Genomic DNA, 20,934 nt, shown 5'->3' with positions numbered 1-20,934 from the left:
CATTGACAGTGTTGCTCTTCTCGTGTCTCGCAAGTCATGTATTTCGTCGTCTAGTACAGTTGCGATTTAATTTGCCGGTGCACCTTGCTAGTTTACAGCTACGCGCAACAAAAGAAAGTTAAAAAACTCTTAAGATGGAAGATTTGATCTTTTTTTTCAAATATCATGTCCTTCATGCTGTCAGGGGCAGGTTTGTAAGTGCTAAGTGAAAGATGCTGTCATAATTGTCCATGCCATAATTTCAGCGGCACAGTTAGTTCCGTTTTTTGTGCATTTTTCATCTGTTTTGGTTTTTGGTGTTACTTTTCACTTACATGTTCGCATTTGCTTGTTATTTCTTCATCATTATCTGTAGTTTTCTCTTCGCCTCTATAAGCACCCTCAATTACTGATAGTATTAATCAAAGCGATACTATGGTGAACTTGTAGATAGCACCACACAGTAGAGATATTTCGCCATCTTTATTAAGTTGCATGCTCTGCCCAGACTCCTCAGGCTGTGCAATTGCCACAAAATTTGCATATACAACACCCACTTTAGTCTCTCCACCTGTTCATGAATAAAAGCGGTGTGAAGCTCAAATCAGAGCAATTTTCTACTCCCATTTATTTAAAATAGTTTGGATGATACTAGGATAGACAGGCAGAGATTAAACATTAATCAAGATAGAGATTGTTCTCCTCATGGTAAGAGATATTCACAATCATTAGGCTTTCACGTTATCAAATTGTTTAATTTGCTTCTCTCATTAACATATATATCAACATAATTGACAAGTTATAAAAAAACATTGGTTTCATTTGTACGGTATGAGTTTGCCACTTTACTTAATACCCTTATGCAAGAAAGTGTGCATCGTAAGTCACCAGAAATGTGAATGTCTTTGCAGTCCTCCCAGTCATTCTTATCAATGTCATAGATTTTCAGACACTGTTTGTTCTCCTCTCTTCCCTGTTCATTATGAAAGCATCCTAACACATATATCTTTCCTTTGAAACTCACAGCACTTGCCCGGCCCCTTGGTGCTACCACACTCGAGATTCCAGTCCATGTGTTGGAAGATGAATTGTACATTTCACACGGGTCTCCAACCGTTGAGTTTGGTTGAAGTCCTCCAAATACAAACAATTTTTGTTTCATGGCTGCTCCACCAGCATTTTGTCTACCTGTTCGAATGGAAGGACACTTTTTCCAAGTGTTAGTTCTCTGATCAAATCTTTCAACAGTTTTAAGGTAGCCATCTCCACCAATAGCATACATGTATTGTTCATCAGCCAATGCACAGAGGTTTGATCTAGGGCTACTCAGTGGAGAAATCTCCTGCCAGATATTTGTTTCAGAATTGTACCTTTGAACAGTGTTCAGTTTAAAGCCATTCTCACTCTCCCCACCAATAACAAACAAGAAACCTTGGAATGTAACTACAGCAAATCCACGAAGCACTTTTAAAGGACCCTGGACAGGATCCCATCGGTTCAGTGTTGGGTTGTAACGCTGAGCAAGTTTTATAGGGGAAGGTCTTGCACCAAAAGAAACTCTTCCCCGACGATTTCTGTTGTCTTCACCAAGAAGATACCATTTTCCATGATAAGCACTAGTGAGAACATCAAAATTTTTTAGTTTCATTTCATCAGGAAGATCAAGTTGACGCCACTCATCCAGCAAAGGGAAGTAGCCTAACAGGTGTACTTGGCCGTGCCTGTTGTTATTCTCCAGTGCAAGTGCAGCAAAAATGGCGTCTTCATGAGTTTTCAGGCAATTCCTTGGTGACTGGGAGAAGAAACATTCTCCTGTTCCATTAAAAGCCATCTTCATGGCTTCCAACACTAAAGTCGAGCACTTCGAATTTTTGTTCACAAAAGGATGAGGTAACATGACTTTAAACAGATAGTCATGTGGCACATAAACACACCGAACGTGATGTAACAAGTTGTAAAAATTTCGTTGATTCCTTCCCTTATGTGCCTCGAACCATCTAAGAATTATCTCAAAGACCCGCTCTTCGCCATCCACGATTATTTCGTCACTAGAAATCCACTCTTCCACTTGTTCAACGCTCAAATTTAGAAACCCGTCGTATTTTGTGACCGTTTCAAAGTGGGCATGAATAAAATCCTTGGCTCCTTCCCTTAATTTTTCACACCGATACTTAATGGCTGAATAATAAGCAGCGACACAGTTCAAAGCACTAAGCTTTTTTAAAATAAAAGTAGCCGAAAAATCTTTCAAGCTTGGAATCAAAAAATAGTCCCCTGCTGCCAGGAGCTCATAAGCGTTGTTTTCATTGACATCGACTTGCCCTGTGTAAACATACTCCAGTACTTCCTTCATACTTTTACTTGTCTGTTTCAATTTGATCACACCTTCTTTCTTCTCTTTCATGTCATTGTTCAAAGCGTTGTAAAAGAACGGACTTGCTGCACATAACACGATTCTGTGACACTTCAAACGAGCTTGATCATCACCTGAACCAACTTCAAGAATTACATCACAAAAATGTTCGTTTCTTCGCTGTAGATCGAGGCGTTTCATCATTTCCTCACAAAAACCTTGCTTTTCGGACACTGTGACAGGTTCTCCGAGAGAATTCATCTTAGCACTTGGCCACAAGGCTAAAATCTGGGTTAGTAGTTGGGATATTTCGTTTGAAACAGCTGGCCCTTTAGGAAGGCGATCATCAATCTCGAAGTATACAAACAGATTGCCGATAGTAATGATGGGAAGTGAAAACAATTCCCCAGTCCTTTCACGATTGGGCGCGGTTAAGGCTGATACAGAAATAGTGGAGTATGTCATAAGTTCAATCAAAGTAAGAAGCAAAGCAGATGTATGGATACTTGCGTCGATGATGTTTTTGTAAACCGAGAAATGGCTGGAAATATGAATTTTGAAAGCTCTTTGAGTGGAAAATTCATTGGGAATAAACAACTTGCCGACGCACCAATATAATAGCTGTGAGGTGACGTACAGCTGAATGAGACTTTGCTTCGAATGTCTTGACGAAGCACGTACGACCTTTAAAACTGTAAAACTGTCTTCGTTGTCTATCTAAACACGGCTCCTAACATTGCTTAAATGGGAATGACTTCAACCCGTAATATTCAAAGCATGTGTCCGTTTAGTGCGGTTGTGCTTGCCATGTGCTTTTCGTTACTGCTAACAGGTGAGCTGCCATGTTTATTTCAGTTGTGAAAAAGCCTTACCTTGAGGTAGATAGTTTTTGAAGCTTTAAAAATGAGATAGTTTGAAGCTAAGAATATGTTGTGATTGTTTGACAATCCCACCGTCATTATTATTCTTCGTTTTAAACCTTGCCCGATAAGAGATGTTGGAAAGATGTCTGTAAAAAACCCCATTCTTTTCCAACACAAAGTATCGCCTCCAAAAGTTAAGTATTACTTCCACCAATGTTTTCGTTTATCAAACAATTCTATGCATATTGAAGTATGGGGTTATACGGAAATCTTGCCATACTTAACATTTTGAATATCTTTACAATGGCCACTCTCAAAATCTTGTTCAGGAATTGGAGGAAATCATTCTCATACTTATAAACAACACAACGTTAATGGGCGAAGGCCACAGCTTGTTTCAAGATGCTGTCGTAAGTGCATGGAATTTAAAAACCATTATTGATCGTTAAGAATAAGACCACTCTAGATGACTGTGTGATGTATTATGATATACCTTTCCATCTTTTATGAAATGATGTGAAATGTCAAAAAATTTCCTGAGGCAAATGTCCAATGTTGAGTAACCTTTTGGCTTTTGAGTGGTACTGTGTTCAACTAAGTAAACAAAAGGTTCAAACTGAGCATGAAACTTAAAATTTTCAAAATCAAGATAATTTGTTTTCAACTTGTTAAGGGAATAGGAAAATTAAAAAAAAAAATGCAATGAAAATAGTTTCAACAGTATCCTTTAGCCCAGGTCTTTCCTTTAACTTGTAAGTTGAATAGTACACCATCTAAGGCAATGCTGGTGGGGCAGGTTGACATCTTGGGCTGGCTTCATGTCAGACTTAATTTTGGATTTTACAGTTATGTTTTCTGGTGTGATTGGGTTCTGATTTGTGGCTGGTTCATTACTTGTCTGAGGTGAGGGAGAGCTCAGAGGTGAACTAGGAATTCTCAGTAGGTTCACAGATGGCTTAGGTGTTCGCTATTACTCCTCAACTGCGTTCTATTTTGTGTTTGGATGGAACAGGATCAAACATTCACATGGTCACTTGTTTTTTCACAGTCCATATTTTGCAGCTCTAATTTACATGTCTTGGTTTGTGTGTACTGAATTGTCACCTTTGAAAATTGGACATGGTTACTCTGCAGTATTTCTGAAGTAGTTCTCAATCTACTCTTCCTTTCTTTCTGACTTCCTCTCTTGCAGTGGGCAGTGGGGTTTTGTTACACCTCCCAAAAATAAGTTTTTGTTGTGAAAAGAGCTTTGTTTATATCGATTTTTGTTCTTTGGGCTTTTTGGCTTATGCAAATGAAGAATTTTTTTTGCTATTGTGAAAAGCTCCTTTCTTTGTGTTTCACCTTTGACAGCTTCAAGGGAAATCTAAATTCAATTTATTTTTTTCCTATTCAGGGCAAGATTTCCCTATAATTCTAAGGGAGTTAGGGGAAGCAAAATTTGAAGTAAAAGTGTTAGAGAAAACTTGAGTCTGAAACTTGGTGGCAAACAATTTAAACAAACTTTGAACTTAACACTTCCACATCTTGGAAATCTTTGGCAGGTCACTTGCAAAAGACTTTTTGAAAACTGCACTTCAGTGAAGGAGATATTGACAGAAAAATATTGTTTATACCATCATGTAAGGAAATCATGCAGGAAGAATTCACTCAGATATAAATAATTAAAAAAAAAAAACAAAACACAACTTAAATAGGCAAAAGCCATAGACAAGTGCAAACTTTGAATAAGATATTGGCTTGAGATCATAGAATGTAGCAAAATTGTTTTTCTCTTGCTATTAATTCAGGGATACAGGGCATTTGCACAAGGCATGCAGTTTGTTGTGGTACTTGAAGTGACTGGGAATAATGCTAATCCTCCAGATGAGATTCCTGAACATGTTTTGAGTTTTTGGCTGCACTTGATAATTTGCACCAAGTCTTGTAAATTAATTTTGTTTTTTCTTATGCACATGTTTTTTCTTTTTTTTAACAGGCTTGCCCATCAATGCCACAAGTTGTCCTAGTTTTAAACTCGTAATCATTGAAATGATTGGTGCTACTGATCTGACAATTGATTGTAACACCACAAATCCAAATGCCAATGTAACATTGCTGTTGGACAAAGTTAGATTACCTGTTGGGGGCAGAGTTACACTTCACAAGCAAGTCTTCACTATTCACAACATTTCAACTAGAGATACAGGAAGATATAAATGTGTAACCAGTAGTGGTTCAAGCATGACAGTTTTTTGCCAGACCATAATCTACACTTCTGAAGGTATGACTCAAATTGAAATATGAATCATTCTTACTCCCATAATTCAATTAGAAATTACCTTCTCTTGAGAATTTCAAGGTGTACAGGTGTTTGAAGAATCTAACTGATATCTGGGAAGTATGAGTTTAAGCCCAATCAAAACATGAATTTTTTTTCACCCCTGAGTTCCTGCCTATTTTAAATTTGAACTTTCATTTTATAATACATTTATGAAGGTGGAGAGGGGAAGAGGTTATGAATGCTTGTCTACCCAATTTGTAAATAATTATTATTCCAACAAGCTGTTCAAATAGTTTATGAAACATTTTTATTTTGACCTTTATGAAAGGGTGTGTCAGAGATAAAGTACAGCCATTCCTGCCAGCTAAGTAGGTAATCTGGACCTGGACAAGGAACTAACCAACTTGTACCAACAAAGATGATAAATGTGTACCAAGACAACAAAGGGATATCTTGGATGGCAGTTAATGATTGAGTGTAATATGTTTAAATTAATTTTTTGTCTCTAGAGAAACAAGCATGCTGTCCAAAAGTGACTCCTGAAGTAAAGGTTATGGAGGCTGGTATGAGCACAAATTTCACTTGCAAAGCCTATACTACTGGTAGTCTCTCAAAGTATTTTACTTTAAAGTGGTTGAGAGAAGAGAATGGAACTAGTGTGGAAATTCGTCAAGGTGACACAATGCACAAGCAAACTGTTGTATCATATGGCCATTCTGTTCTTACAATTACAAATGCACAACTTACACCAGCAGAGGGTGTAACGTATCGCTGTCAGATAACCTACAGGGGTACAGCATCTTCCTCCCTCCCTCTACGTTTGATAGTAGTCAAAGGTGAGTTTTAATAATAATCATGAGAGATAACATAATTTCATATTCTGACATGTACATACCATAATTATTTGATGTAGAACCCTGTTTCTATTAAGGGTCCCCTCTCTGATAATCACCCCCTTCAAATTAGTTTTTGTCAATAAGTGCCCCTATTCTAATAAGGGTAACCAGTCAACTCGCCAACGGACCAACTCGCTGACGCCAACTCGCCGACGTATAAAATCGAGTAGAGACGTCGGCGAGTTGGTCGTCAATCCAATACAACTTATTAGAAGAGAAGCTTAAATTAGAAGATTAGAACAGAAGCTTAAACATTGGTGGACATTGGTGAACATCACCAATGACTATAACAGCTTCAAACGCGAACGAGTTATTGTGTGACAACAACACTGTAAAGACTCGTCATGACAATCGGTCAGATTTTTTAAGAAAACTTGGCTTTCTAGACAAGATCTTTTGTAAAAAGCAATTCTTTTTTATTTGCAACAAAGTTTATAAGGATCTCAAGGCGAATAAAGTAAAGTAAACATCACCAATGACTCTAACAGCTTCAAACGCGAATGAGTTATTGTGTGACAACAACACTAAAGACTCATCATGACATTCGGTCAGATTTTTTAAGAAAACTTGGCTTTCTAGATAAGATCTTTAATAAAAAGCAATTCTTTTTATTTGCAACAAAGTTTATAAGGATCTCAAGGCGAATAAAGTAAAGTAAACATCACCAATGACTACATCCGCTTCAGACGCGAACAAGTTATTGTGTGACAACAACACCGTAAAGACTCATCATATTAATCGCTCAGATTTTTTAACGAAAACTTGGCTTTCTAGACAAGATCTTTAGTAAAAAGCAATTCTTTTTATTTGCAACAAAGTTTATAAGGATCTCAAGGCGAATAAAGTAAAGTAAACATCGCCAATGACTTAAAAAAAGCTGAGCGATTGACATGATGAGTCTTTACGGTGTTGTTGTCGCACAATAACTCGTTTGCGTCTGAAGCTGTTATAGTCATTGGTGATGTTCACCAATGTTCACCAATGTTTAAGCTTCTGATAGATGTTCACCAATGTTCACCAGTGTTTTTTTTACTAAATATCGTCTAATTTTCTGTATGTTTAACTTCTAATAAGTTGTATTGGATTGATGACCAACTCGCCGACGTCTCTACTCAATTTTATATGTCGGCGAGTTGGCGTCGGTGAGTTGGTCCGTCAACGAGTTGGCGTCAGCGAGTTGGTCCGTCGGCGAGTTGACCGTAATTCCTAATAAGTGCCCCTATTCTAATAAGTGCCCTACTGAGTAAGCATCTTCATTCCAAAAAGTGTCTATACTAACTAACAAGTGCCCCTATTCCAACAATCACCCCTGTTCTATTTCAGTCAAAGCACTGTTAATCTATGAGTACATGACTGTACATTGAGATCAACCATGGTCTATCTTCCTATTAGTGCTCACTCAAAGCCTCATAACAAAAAGGTGGTCTTCATCTCAGTCTCTTAATCATTATGTTGCCATAAGTCCACAGTTCCTTTGAAGCAAAGATCCCATTTCAAAATTTTGGGACAATTACTCAGCCAGTCATCCTTGCAAGGAAAGATCCAGGGACAACAAGTCCATTTTTCAGTCTTTTTGATCCTCAGTCTAATTAATATCAAAGCTTTTTTTCCAAATCCTGCTGTATCTTAAAAAAAAATAACAGCCCTCTCCCTAATAGGGGACTTTGTTTTGAATAAGTGTCCTCCCTTGAGGTTCCAAAAGTAAATAAATGATAATTGCAATAACATCATTAAAAAGGAAAAATTCCTTGTGTAATTATTATGGGCAACCCCCTATTTTTCACTTACATATTTAACTTAATTAGAATTTATTATTTGCAAAAGCCAGCTCTGTGGGTACCACCAACTCAGATTGTCGAGCCCATCCCTCTCCCTTATTTTCCAAACTAGGAATTTTAGATATTTTTGAAGTCAGTAAGTTTGAATTGCCAAATTCATGTTTTATTATGAAAATGACCTATTGCCCCCATTACTTCTCAACCTTTTGGTAACAAATAGCCATATTCACTGCTATAGTATCAGGACAACCAATAATTATTGAACTCATTTGTGTCGTACAAATCTCAGGCAATTTGCAATTTTCTACCAAGGTATTAAAATCTGGATTACTCTGTTCCTGTTTCAGTCACTTGTTTGTCAAATCTTCTTAAATTTGAGCTGAAAATGCAAGAGTTTTTAATTAAGTAGTCACTCAATTGGCCAAGCCACACATTTGTAGGACTTATTCTTTTTTCAATATATTGTTGTAGCTGAGATGGCCTCTCCTATAAGGCTGGTGGCTTCCTGGGTCTCCTTGCCTTCTATAAATTATAATGCTGTAGATAAGTGCTTTTTTGTATTGTCAAACATACAAATAAATGATGCTGATGATGAAGCAGATCCCATTTTTGGCTAGAACAGTTCCAAATCTTTATCACTGATGCAACTGTTGATTAAAAATTGAGTAATTTATAGATCAATTTACATATTAGACTTAATTCCACATTTTAGCATAAGTTTGCTAACTATTAAGATCTTTAAAAAGGTGATTATTTTTCCTGTTAATAAAACAATACAGTTTTTGTTGATGGGCATAATTATGTTTTGGGCCAACTTAGGCCAAGCCATCAGGTAAGGGTTAAAATGACTCTGAGAACAGCCTAAAACATATAAATCATATGCCTAAGAGCATAAACTGTATTACTATTCATTATTGATTTGGAGGGTACTGAGCAAATAAAAACTGAAAAAAAAAACAATAAAACAACCAGCACAAAACAACCTGCACAATCATGTGAGCGTGCATGAAGCCAAAAACCATTTAAACCCCAAATGTGCCATGATGTCCAACAATGTGATAATAAGTTTTATTTTTATTTTTTTTTACTTTTTTCCTCGAGACAATTACAGTTGCATATTTGAAGTAAGACAGTCACATTTGCCAGTGTTCTAAATGTATCAGGAAATGGTAGCTTGGAAACTTTGAATGATAAGCCTTTTTTCTTCCTTTATTTGCCAACAGATTTTGCACCCAACATAATATTTTTAAAGTCTTTAGAGGAATCAGGAACTGTTAAGGAGAAAGATAAGTTGTCAATGCGTTGTCGAGCACGCAGCTTCCCATTGTCTAACATCACTTGGATTCATAATGGAGCAAAAATGTCAGTGTGTTTAAAAATTACAAGTCAGGATTGCATGGGGAAAAGTTACAAAGTGCTGCAATATACCAATAAGCAGTGGCTTACCTCAATTAGCCAACTTATTATAGAGAGTACAAGTTTTCCAAGAGATAATGGGACTTACACCTGTGTAGCAAGGAACAGCAAGAGTTATGATGAAAAAAACCTGGAAATTTCCATTGAGAGTATGTGTTATAAAAATCATATGTAGTTTTTTATGGTTAAATGGATGATTTCTTTTAGTTGATATAACCTTTTGCTGTCAACCCCACGAAGAATTACCATGCAATTGCAAACTGACCTATTTTTTTCAGAGTTCTAGCTTGTTTTGGGCTTGGGAAGCCAGGTACCTCTGTAGTAGTAGAGATTTGACTGTTACTGTAACTTTTGACATACTGAGTCCATCATTAAAGCATACAAACAGCAAATGGAAGGGTCAATTTTCAGATGATATAGCTGTCTATAGGCCATTTAAAAATTTCATTTTGAGAGCTGTGTGATTGTTATAATTCAGCATAGTTACACTGTAGATACTTAATGATAATTTGTTATTTTCTTTAGCTGTACCCACTTTGGATAAGTCGAAGTCATTCTGGACAAGTAGAAGAATCTACTGTGAGATCAGCCAATCCAATCCATTGCCAACTTTCAAATGGCAGCATCAAAATGGCCCGTGTTTGAACTTCAATCCAGAATGTTACCCAGACAACAGCAACTGGAAAGACCTTCCCACTAGCTTTGTCATTTCCCCACCTAGTGGCGATGCCACTTACAGGAGCACTGTTGACATTCCGCTAGACACTCCGTCAGGATTTTTAAGATGTTTGGCAGCCAACACAGGAGGAAGTGATGAAAATATGATGCGATTCTTTGCTAGTGGTGAGTTATGAGTGATAATTATTACTGTACAAGATGATGAAATGCTACTTAATTAAATGCATCATACTGTATCCATACTTCTATCATATTTTGGCATTGTTGATAATAAATAAATCTGCAAAATGTTTAATTTTTGAGAGTAAGGGTTTTTTGGGATGAAAAGTGTTGAATTGGGTCTGGAGAAAGTATGCAACAAATCTAGCTTTTCTTTCACTTTTTCAGATTAAATGACTTCAAAATGTTACATTTTGTTACTGAAATTGATGTTAGTGAGTTGAACTGAATGCTAAGTAATAACTTAGCCACATGTATTGCTGAATTTTGAGAGCTCTCGTCACCCAAACTGATAACAAACTCTTGTAGATTGTTACTTGCACTATAGTAGAATGTCTATAACTATGATGATAATTACGCTTGCAATAGGTTAGCCTACAATTTGAGGTTGAACTATATAGGAAAAGTATTGGATTTTGCATAAAATGTATGAATTAAATAACAAAAAATTTGTGTGAACTACATGTTGTCTCTGTAGGTATGGATTCTGTCAGAATCACAACAGCAACAAAAGAGTATGATGAAGATGATACTTTAAGTATGAGATGTGTTAGGATTTGCAAAGGTAAAATGACAGGTTGGTACAAAGATGGTAGACAGCTGTTGGCGGCTACTGATCCAAGAATCAATGTAACATTTGGGACTGAGAATGACTTGACATGGACAAATCTAGTGATGGAAAAACTTACTGTCAATGATTCTGGAGTGTACATTTGTGCAGCTACTGACTGTCAAAGTAAACCTTTGAATGTGTCGAAGGATATCAAAGTCAACAGTAAGTAATCAGTTTGTCTGTGAGTACCATAAAACCAAACCTTCCCTGTTTACTGTGTTCCTGTGATAATACCATTTTGTTATGATGATATTATCATGGGAATATTTCATGTCTCATCCATATTATTTTGAGATAACACCCCCCTAACTAATAAGTTTCTTACCAACTGTTTGGTGGGTATTGTGTTGACATGATACTGTCAGGAGAATTTTTATGTGTAAAATCATTCTTCAGAGATGAAGGGTTAAAACAGAAGAGGCTGTACAGGTGCAACAATTTTTGCTATCACAAACCCTTACACTCCCAAGATCTCATTGGTAAATTTCTCCCTGCTGTCTGCTATACAATTCTTATGATGTTAGTTTGGAGATTTCCCTTCTTGATATTGTATTGATATTGGAAGGAGTAATTGTCTTGGTCACTCATGGGAATTCAAGTGTTAACAGCAACTTGCTCCAGTAGTGGAATCCTCCCTTAGAAACAGTACAGTTAATGGTTTTGCTCACCTATGTTGCAGATTTGCGTATTCCAGTTGCTTACACCATTTACTTTATTCTCTTTTCAGAGGTTTTTCCACCAAGTATACTCAACTTTGAAAATCAGACAGCTTATCATCAAATTAGCACTGAATTATTTTGTAATGTTTCTGCTCATCCGATGCCAAGTCAGGTACAGTGGTTTAGAGGCGGTCAGCCCCTTAGAAATCAAATTGAAGTCATGGACAGACTATCACCCTCGGCCTGTAAAACTCGTTCTCCTGGTTTCTATCGAGTAAATGGTGTTGTTGGGAAACTCATCATTTGTAAGCCTGCAGACACTCTTCATACAGGGTTCTACACTTGCAAAGCGGCAAATAGGAAAGGGGAAAGTAACGCTACTACCTTTCTTAATGTACTGGGTAAGTGAACGGAGAGCCCAATGAGCAATGAAGTCAGATATTTTTGTTATTTCGTGACTCGCTCGCAATGGGAGAAGTTAGAAAACCAGTAACAAATTGTTTTCGTAGTTAGTGTGGAATTTCAGTAAATATTCAATTGTGCCGTTGACGTTTTATTCTTGACAAGTCATTACTAAAAATCTATCTTTGAACTGATCAGTTGAATGTTGGAAAGTATTCTGAGTGAAAGAGGAAAGGGATGGGTGGAGAAGGGAGGGGAGAGCAGGGATGGGATTGGAAGGGACGGAAGGAGAAGGTAGGGGACAGTATGAGAAGGGGGGTAGAGAAGGGGAGCAGGAGCTGAAAGGAGAAGGGATCGAAAGGGAAGAGAGGAAAGGGAAGGGGTTGGGTGGAGAAGGGAGGGGAGAGCAGGGATGGGACTGGAAGGGACGGAAGAAGAAGGGGGGGACAGTACGAGAAGGGAGGGGAGAGAAGGGATGGGATTGGAAGGGACGGAAGGAGAAGGGAGGGGACAGTATGAGAAGGGAGGGGAGAGAAGGGGAGCAAAGAGAACTGAAAGGAGAAGGGATCGAAAGGGAGGAAAGTGAAGGGAAGGGGCTGGGTGGAGAAGGGAGGGGAGAGCAGGGAAGGGATGGAAGGATAGGGGAGGGGACAGGAGGAGAAGAGGGGTAGAGAAGGGGAGCAGGAGCTGAAAGGAGAAGGGATCGAAAGGGAAGAGAGGAAAGGGAAGGGGTTGGGTGTAGAAGGGAGGGGAGAGCAGGGATGGGATTGGAAGGGACGGAAGAAGAAGGGGGGGACAGTACGAGAAGGGAGGGGAGAGAAGGGATGGGATTGGAAGGGACGGAAGGAGAAGGGAGGGGACAGTATGAGAAGGGAGGGGAGAGAAGGGGAGCAAAGAGAACTGAAAGGAGAAGGGATCGAAAGGGAGGAAAGTGAAGGGAAGGGGCCGGGTGGAGAAGGGAGGGGAGAGCAGGGAAGGGATGGAAGGATAGGGGAGGGGACAGGAGGAGAAGAGGGGTAGAGAAGGGGAGCAGGAGCTGAAAGGAGAAGGGATCGAAAGGGAAGAGAGGAAAGGGAAGGGGTTGGGTGGAGAAGGGAGGGGAGAGCAGGGAAAGGAGTGAAAGGGACGAGAGAAGAAGGGGTGGAGAGAAAGGGAGGGAAGGAAAGGACTTCAAGAGATCACAGGGCTTCTGAACTGCTTTACTCGTGAAGAGTTAATGCTATTTATGCGTGAAACATTTTTAATTTCAGAGAACCCTGTGATTATACTTCCAGCCAATGGAAGTCGTTCGGTTGAACTAGGGGAGCCATGGAATAGTACGTGCGTAGTCACTGGTAACCCTGTGCCAAAAGTAGAATGGAAAAGAGTGGATGGAAATGGAAATGGAAATTTAGTATTCACTCAAAAACAATACAACAACGAGGAGGTGGTGTTATTGTTGGAGTCTGTCAGTAAAAAGGATCTCGGAATGTACTTGTGTGTAGCCGTTAATTCAAAAGGAATTGCAGTTGCATTCGTCGAATTGGGTAGGTTGACGAAGTTAGCCAAGTTTCACGTTAATTATTACAAATTCGAAATCATAGAAAACTCGCTTGAGCGTGACCTTGTAACAGGTTCAGGCACGAGTAGTGATTTATAAAAACTGAGTGTTAAAATCTTAATCGTCAAAATTACTTTCTAGCACCATGACTGAGAAAACGGTTGGACTTAAGATCGCTGCTACGGTCCCTCCAAATGATAATCTCCCTTTAACAAACATGATGAATATGTTTCACTTCCTTTCCTCTTAGCAGAGGCAGACAACCCCCAACCGAGCACGGCTCCAGAAGGATCAAGCAGAGAGATGCTCATCGCTCTCAGTGTTGTTGGAGTGCTTCTCTTTGTCCTTTTTATCGTCATCTCAGTCTGTTGTATATTTTTTCGCCGCCAGCGTCAGAAGATTAAAGAATATCAGAGTCAGTTTTTCCCTGTGACTTTTGAACACGCTATGGTACGGTACTGTTGTTTTATTCAATTATTTGTTTGTTCGTTTGTTTGTTTTTGCGTATTCCTAAGTTATGGCAATCTTGAAAATACACGTTGTACTGGGTCGTGAACGCGTGAAATCTGTTCTTTTCCCTAGACAGGTGTGCTAGTTTTATATTATTTGTAGAAATTGCCAAATTAAACTGGATGGTCACGGGAAACAGGTGCAACGGGTTGCAATCTTGGGGGTGGGGGGCAAGGTATAAACACAAACCGGAACGTTAAGTGCCACGAACCATTGCGTGGAATGACGTTCAAACCTTACTAAGCGCAAGAACTATGCAATTGGGTAGACTGGGACCTAGTACAAGGGACCGATCTGCCGCTGCAGTGCGAGAAATTGTTAATTGGTAGAAAGAAACTGATAGCAACCACAGAATAACTTGCTACTGTTGCGAAATTTCCTTGAGAGGTTTTCAATTCTTGTTCACTTGTTGGTAAATTGTTTTCAGATTGATCCCGCCCGACCTCTTCAGTATCAGTGTGAAAATCTTTCATACGATCCAGATTGGGAGTTTCCGGAGGAAAGGCTCACTCTCGGGAAGGTGCTGGGATCAGGGGCCTTCGGTGAGGTCATTAAAGCAGAGGCCATTGGAATTGCGGACTTTCATCCCCGCGACAAAAGTTCTGAGAAAGTAAAACGTCGGTCCAAAATACTACGTCGCATTAGTAGCAGCAGGGTGTATCAGGATTCTAGCGGAATTCCTTACGTGAAGACAACTGTTGCAGTCAAGACGCTGAAGAGTAAATATCATTTGCCATGATTCAAACAAGCCTCTTGCATAGCCTTGTCACATGACCATGTCGATCATCGCATAATGGTCGAGGTATAGATTTGATTCTGGGATGGAAAGGGCGTGATAAAAGTATCCGTCCAATTTCGACGCAACTGGCATTTTAGTGTGAGATCTTTTGACGGTTAAAAAATGGTAACAGATTTGTTCGTTGAAGGTTAATTTTGCCATCCAGCGGGCGATAACTTTTGAAGCGAGATAACCAATAAATCCTCACCGAAATACCTTTAAAAGTATTAGATAGGGTTGTTTGTGGCCAATTTTGACTTGGTGTCTCTGTCTGTATTGTAGGTAACGCCAAGAAAGAGGACTTCGCTGACCTCGCCTCTGAGCTGAAGATTCTTATACATGTCGGAGAGCACATGAATATTGTTAACCTATTAGGGGCTTGTACAAAAGGCGATCGCTTGTTCATCATCATGGAATATGCACCACATGGAAACTTGTTAATGTTCCTACGAAACAAGCGAGAAATTTACGAGCCCACCTGGATAACTACAACGAATAACCCAGAAAATGAACTAACGATCAAGAATTTGGTAGTTTTTGCTTACCAGATAGCACGTGGAATGGAGTTTTTAACTTCAAAACAGGTATGGATACATTTAATTTTGAATCGATTTTTTTCTTAGATTGTGACGTTAGGTGCGTTTGTTTTGCGCCTGGGGTTCTCTATTAAGAAATTTTAAATATCCACGTCACTAGTAAACAAAGTTATGCTATAACTGAGAAAAGGAGAGATCGAGAGATATCGACTTTTTCGTTAGGATCGAGTCCTGTGGAGTGGAGAACGACCTAGGGAGAAGGGAAAAACTCGATAGGATATTCAATGTGCGTAATATTTTCTTGAAAAGTGATTGCTGAATTTTTTAGCTGATACGCTTTTTGAAGGCCCTCAGTTTGTGCAAATCACTGTAAGTCATTGGCAGACAGGTGAAGAGAGAAGGAAACGAGCAATTCGGAAAAACAAAAAACCAGACAACTAATGAGGAAGTGGAGTTATAAAGGGGACATACAAAAGAGTCACAATCTGACATCTTGATATCTTTAGTCTTTTTTCTGCTTTTTGGTTTGTAAAAATTTTATTGTAGTTACTCAAAAAACCAAGAAGTTGTGGAACGTTATCTTCCTTTTTTTCGTTTAATTGTGGATGTATTTTTAGTGTATTCACAGAGACTTAGCAGCAAGGAATGTTCTCGTCGGAGAAGATTACGTCATGAAAGTCGCTGACTTTGGTTTAGCTCGAAATATTTACAAAAGCGATATGTACGTGAAACAAACTCAAGGAGTTCTGCCCATCAAGTGGATGGCGATAGAATCATTGTTCGACAGAGTTTACACTGAAAAAAGTGATGTGTAAGTTCTCGTAGATTTTATTTTATCCTAAGACTTCTCTGAGTGTCCTGCTGAGATGTTGGCGAAACGAACTGTTATCGATTATGGGAATGAAAAATAGGAAGTAATTTTAGCAAAGTTGTAAGGAAGCCCATCTCGCACCAATTTGTTTCAGATTCGTCTTCGTTTTTGTAAGTTGAGTGGCTTCTGACTCAAGAATCAATCTCTTGTTTCTTTCGATATTCTGCCGCCCATAAAAGGCATCACTTGACGTGTAAACTGCATTTCTCTTTAAGACAGTCTCCTTTCGATTTTAGAATATTATGAAAGTTTATTTTCGTCCAGGTGAAAATGGTGCTTGTATATTTGATGTGAAACCTCTACGTACAGTCACGTAATTGCTAATTCTTTTCTTTGATCCTTGCAGATGGTCATTTGGTATTTGCCTGTGGGAGATCTTCACGCTCGGAGGAACACCTTACCCCACCCAATCTGCGGAAGAAGTTATGGACATGCTCAGCGACGGTGAGAGGATGGAGCAGCCGCACAACTGTCCTTTGGACATGTACGTTATTATGAGGGACTGTTGGGGACAAAATCCTGATCAGCGGCCTACATTCTTACAGCTCAGTGAACGAATCGGAAGGATACTAGAGTTACACACTTCAAAGGTGAAGCCGTTAGTCTTTGTTTAAACCTGTATGTTGAGTTGGCTTTTAAGTTAGAGACGTTTTCACTATCCGCCGACACTCTTCGGAGAGGTTTTGATAAGCTGGATACGTCAAAAGAATTGTCAATCACTCGCCTTGATTTTTAACCAACCAGACACTAAGCTACCTCGAGCAACATCAACCACTGAGCTTGTCACAAAGGATTTCCATTATTTTTGGCCCAATAGGTAGGATTACGAGATTGTCCTGTAATTAAGGTGTCCTCTATTGTATTCCTTTGAAAATGTTCCTTTTCCTCTACAGCAAACTAACTCGGCATACGTAAGTATCACAGGAGACAACCGACCTGCCAATGATTATTACGTCACACCCTATAATACAGAATCCAACTTTCCGCAAACAAGTTTAGCTGGCTTAAACAGGTTAGCTTTCAGTCCGATTGGTATTTTATATTTTCCTACATATGTACTCTAAGTGCAAAGTTGTTAAGTTAAAATTATGATGAAGCTTGATTCATTAGGGATATGTCGTGGCATTTGATGAGATCCTCCCTCTATGCTGCCCAGCTGAGACCCACTACCCCTAGGAAATAGAATGCAATTTGTAAGACCTTGATGTTATTTCAAGGGCTCTGATATAATATGTTGGAAATGGAACATACCTTGGATTTTCACAAAAATCGCGCTAGTGACTAATTATGACAATGATAATTAATGCATAGACGAAAAGTGAGTAACGTAAACCCTGATGGTGATAACACTGACTTGCCGTTTTTCTTGAAGAAAGAAAACGTTACCTGGGAAGGTTTACGCCACAAGAAACCCTTAAACTTTGTCTCGACCAAGAAACACGTAAAACCAAGTACTTTTAATCTAAATGCGGTATCTTATTTTAGACAAACGAGTGACGATGTTGAGTCCAGTCCCTCTCTCCCGTTGTCTCGAGACATGGATACCGAGCAGGAACTGGATCAAGACGAAAGATATAGAATGGTGGATCTAGGGGCCGATGGAAGCCTGTCAGGGAACGAGAGCGGAATAAGTTTGGAGGAGGGCAACGACGAAGCTTCTGCAGTAGCAGAATTAAGGCCTCTTCGTGTTTCTGCTATACCTACCTCAAAAGTAACCGCTAAAGCAAAACTTAAGTCAAATTCTAAAGAAACTGAAATGTAACAAGAAGCAAAGCTGTTCCAAATTCATAGGCGCTTGCCCAACCACTAAACTACAACAACCTTATCGGTGGATCTCCCCATTTTAGGTGTAAAACATGTTTCCGTAGGTAAGTGAAACGAATGCGATGTATTTTTTTACATGGTAAACACTTTCCAGCTTATAGGTTTGTTTCGTCGCATCGCTTTACAGTGTTTTTCTCTCTAACGTATTGTTATTTTAAAGTGTAGTTACTTTTTTGAGTGTCAGGGTATTTAGCAGCGAGATTAAATTTCTCCTTTTAACAGTGAGGAATGCTTTTGGAAATATTTACAAAATGCATGGTATGATCTCGACACAAGAGAGATGGAGGGAAAATTTGCCATCGCTTTATCGCTTTTTAGGATTCGGGTTGCCATTGTATTGGGTCTCTTGTTCAGATTTTAGACCAAGAAGGAATTTTAACCATTCTGTATAGTAATCGTACAAATTTAATTTTTCTTAACGTTGAACATAAATACATCAGAAGTACGCTTTTAAAAAAAAGTTACGAATAGAGACCTTTTTTTTTCAATTTACGCAGATGTACTGCGTATAACAACCTTAAGCTGATTGAAGCATTTTTGAAAGAAGTAAAAAGCGTATGTCAAATGGTGGTAAATTTTTATGACCTCGTTTTGGCGCTCGCCAGAGCCTCTTGCTAGCTTTCGTCACTGTGCCTGATTGAAATAGCGTTTCCAGACCTTCCTTTACGCCGTTCGTAGAGCACGTTCCTGAAACTCTAAAAAAGAAACCTGAACGTTCCTCTTTTCTAAGTATGACGATTCTATATGCAAACGACGCTCATTATAGGGCCGCAGTCGAGTACTTCCCGTAAAGCCAGGGACTGAGTTGATTTCCCCTGAAAGTGCTGTGGAGATGAGGAAATTTGATCGGGGACAAACCTGCTTCCATTAAAACACTCCTCACAGGGATTTGAATTGAAAGCCTTTTTATTATCAGATATTTAATTAGTTGCTTGCGCCTAAATATACCTATACAATGAAAATGTTACTAATCTCATTTGATATACATTTCTAGTGAGGACGTTGTTTAGAAGAGCCATCTACGTATTTTTTAAACATTCTGTTAGAAAATCGCTCAAGTTTAACATTTCAGATTTGGTCTGAATGCGACATGTTTATACAGCGGAATTCAAAAGTTAATTTCGAATAAATATCTTGACATGATATGAGCCAAACGTAGCTTTGTTGCATTTATGAATGAAACTAAGAAAAACTGAACAACATTTCGCTGACCACACGCGCGACTACTATCAACTGCTAATGATAAACGGATCGTAACTTTACACAGAAATGAAAGCAAGCAATTTCACACTTTGTTTCGATGGATATCGTTACTTCACTTTGCATTTTGTAATGGTCACATGTCACTGAAACTTTATATCAGAATAGCTCATTTCCTTTCTAAAATTAGTTTTGTAAAATCTTTCACCATTACGAGGTTCACTTAGAGAATACTTAGAAAGCAGAAAAGTAACAAAAATTCAATTCGAAGATTGAATCTATATTATTTCTTCAAAAATATACCCATTCATTTAAAGATATACAGAGCGTAATTAGTGTACATTAATTCCTTGAGTAAGATTAACAGTAGGCATATGAGTTTCACAAGACTCGTCTCAAATATAGGAACTCTAAGAGAAAGTTATCTCAGGAAAGAGCTTAACAAACGCGTGATAAACCAGTCATTTCTAGCTCCAAAAGAGAGAAAATGACACCCTCTTAGTAAAATAAACAAAAATAAATAGTGTAAGCAGTAAATCGAATCGTTACTGAGTTTTGTTACGTCATCTGTCACGTTGGGCGACAGGCTTAACTTAAAAAAAGGACTGGGTGGAGCTTACTTTCCCTTTCGATGTAGCATGTGTATCTTTGGCAATGGCTGTTTAAATAGTGTCTATACACAAAGGTCGAATGATCCTTAACTGTGCGGTTGTTTCGTACAGCTGCAACTCACTTATTGTACTGAATTTCGACAACTTCAAAATTTGAAGGAGTGGAATTGAAATTCTCAAAGTGCTGTTTCGATCTTACGTCTATTTCCTTTCTGCAAAACGTCAGTTTCTGGGATCTTTTCTACAGGGGAAAGGAAGGGGGTATCCCCTCGTATGTCGTCAATGTAATCACCATCGTCCAATCCATCCACGTCAATACCGCTCTCTCCTGCTGCACTGTTCGTCCTCCCACCTCTCATTGGCCGGGACTCATCTTCGTCGCTCAAAGCTTCTTCATACGAGGGAGGGATGGAAGGGAGGGGTGCGTTTTTGATTTCGTCGTCGCTCATCACGTCCAGACCTGGTGGTAAAGCAGGTAACGGGGAATCGTACCTGAAGATGAACAGAAAGATTCCATGGTTAAAAAAGGTTAATACATTCTCTCCCAAACACGGTGACCCCAGTTTTCACACGGAAAGTGTTTAAACATGGGGAGCAGAGGGTTGGGAGAATTTCGCGTCTGATTTGACTAACGTGAAAAGAAGGATGAGCGACAGAAAACAAAGGTCATTCGACGAATACTGTCCATAAATTCGTAGTCTTGGTGATTTTTCTTAACTTACCCCATTCCAGCTCCTTCCGGGGTCGTATTCGGCGGAAGCTCGCTTGTCGGAGAGCATATTGGTGACTCTACATATCGCTTGGAATCTCGCAGACCTGAATCACACGGCTGCAGATAATACCCCTGACTTTCAACACCCTCATCATCGTCCAACTCAAGCGCAAGGTAAGGGTTCTCCTGATGGAGGAAGGACAGAATAATCATGACTACATTCGAAAGAAGAA

General features: G+C 39.0%; 3 protein-coding genes across 4 annotated transcripts in view; 1 reads left to right on the top strand and 2 right to left on the bottom strand.

Annotated features, from left to right (window-relative positions):
* Positions 1-449: 449 nt before the first annotated feature.
* Positions 450-2,797, bottom strand: LOC113686778 (kelch-like protein 11). Its single transcript, XM_027204452.2, has one exon. The coding sequence runs from the start codon at positions 2,795-2,797 to the stop codon at positions 779-781; it is 2,019 nt and encodes a 672-aa protein (XP_027060253.2). The 3' UTR covers positions 450-778.
* Positions 2,750-19,915, top strand: LOC113686764 (fibroblast growth factor receptor 2). Of its 2 annotated transcripts, none has more exons than XM_027204432.2 (15): positions 2,750-3,164; positions 5,174-5,458; positions 5,968-6,294; positions 9,356-9,697; positions 10,074-10,391; positions 10,924-11,220; positions 11,786-12,118; positions 13,370-13,645; positions 13,910-14,109; positions 14,597-14,888; positions 15,230-15,531; positions 16,101-16,294; positions 16,701-16,944; positions 17,248-17,366; positions 17,840-19,915. In XM_027204432.2, the coding sequence occupies exons 1-15, from the start codon at positions 3,077-3,079 to the stop codon at positions 18,114-18,116; spliced, it is 3,894 nt and encodes a 1,297-aa protein (XP_027060233.2). In that variant the 5' UTR covers positions 2,750-3,076; the 3' UTR covers positions 18,117-19,915. The 2 variants fall into 2 exon arrangements, with proteins under 2 accessions (XP_027060233.2, XP_027060241.2); XM_027204440.2 differs by having other exon boundaries at positions 2,755-3,164; positions 13,913-14,109.
* LOC113687113 (fibroblast growth factor receptor 4) overlaps positions 19,067-20,934 on the bottom strand; it is a 20,549-nt gene continuing 18,681 nt past the window's right edge. Inside the window, exons 14-15 of the mRNA XM_089191596.1 lie at positions 20,712-20,887; positions 19,067-20,481 (exon numbers count right to left, since the gene is read on the bottom strand). Coding sequence (XP_089047722.1) covers positions 20,166-20,481; positions 20,712-20,887 — 492 coding nt within the window. The 3' untranslated portion in view covers positions 19,067-20,165. The remainder of the gene's footprint in view (positions 20,482-20,711; positions 20,888-20,934) is intronic.

The sequence above is a fragment of the Pocillopora damicornis genome, chromosome 13, assembly GCF_964200805.1.
Source record: "Pocillopora damicornis chromosome 13, jaPocDami1.2, whole genome shotgun sequence".
Classification (NCBI taxonomy): domain Eukaryota; kingdom Metazoa; phylum Cnidaria; class Anthozoa; order Scleractinia; family Pocilloporidae; genus Pocillopora; species Pocillopora damicornis.
Note: the sequence above shows the minus strand (reverse complement) of the source record. Positions and strands in the feature narration are given on the sequence as shown.

Coding starts and splice junctions, on each gene's coding strand:
- LOC113686778 (XM_027204452.2), bottom strand. CDS start 2,797: ATGACATACTCCACTATTTCTGTATCAGCCTTAACCGCGCCCAATCGT.
- LOC113686764 (XM_027204432.2), top strand. CDS start 3,077: ATGGGAATGACTTCAACCCGTAATATTCAAAGCATGTGTCCGTTTAGT. Junction 6,295..9,355: donor ACGTTTGATAGTAGTCAAAG/GTGAGTTTTAAT, acceptor ATTTGCCAACAG/ATTTTGCACCCAACATAATA. Junction 10,392..10,923: donor GATGCGATTCTTTGCTAGTG/GTGAGTTATGAG, acceptor TTGTCTCTGTAG/GTATGGATTCTGTCAGAATC.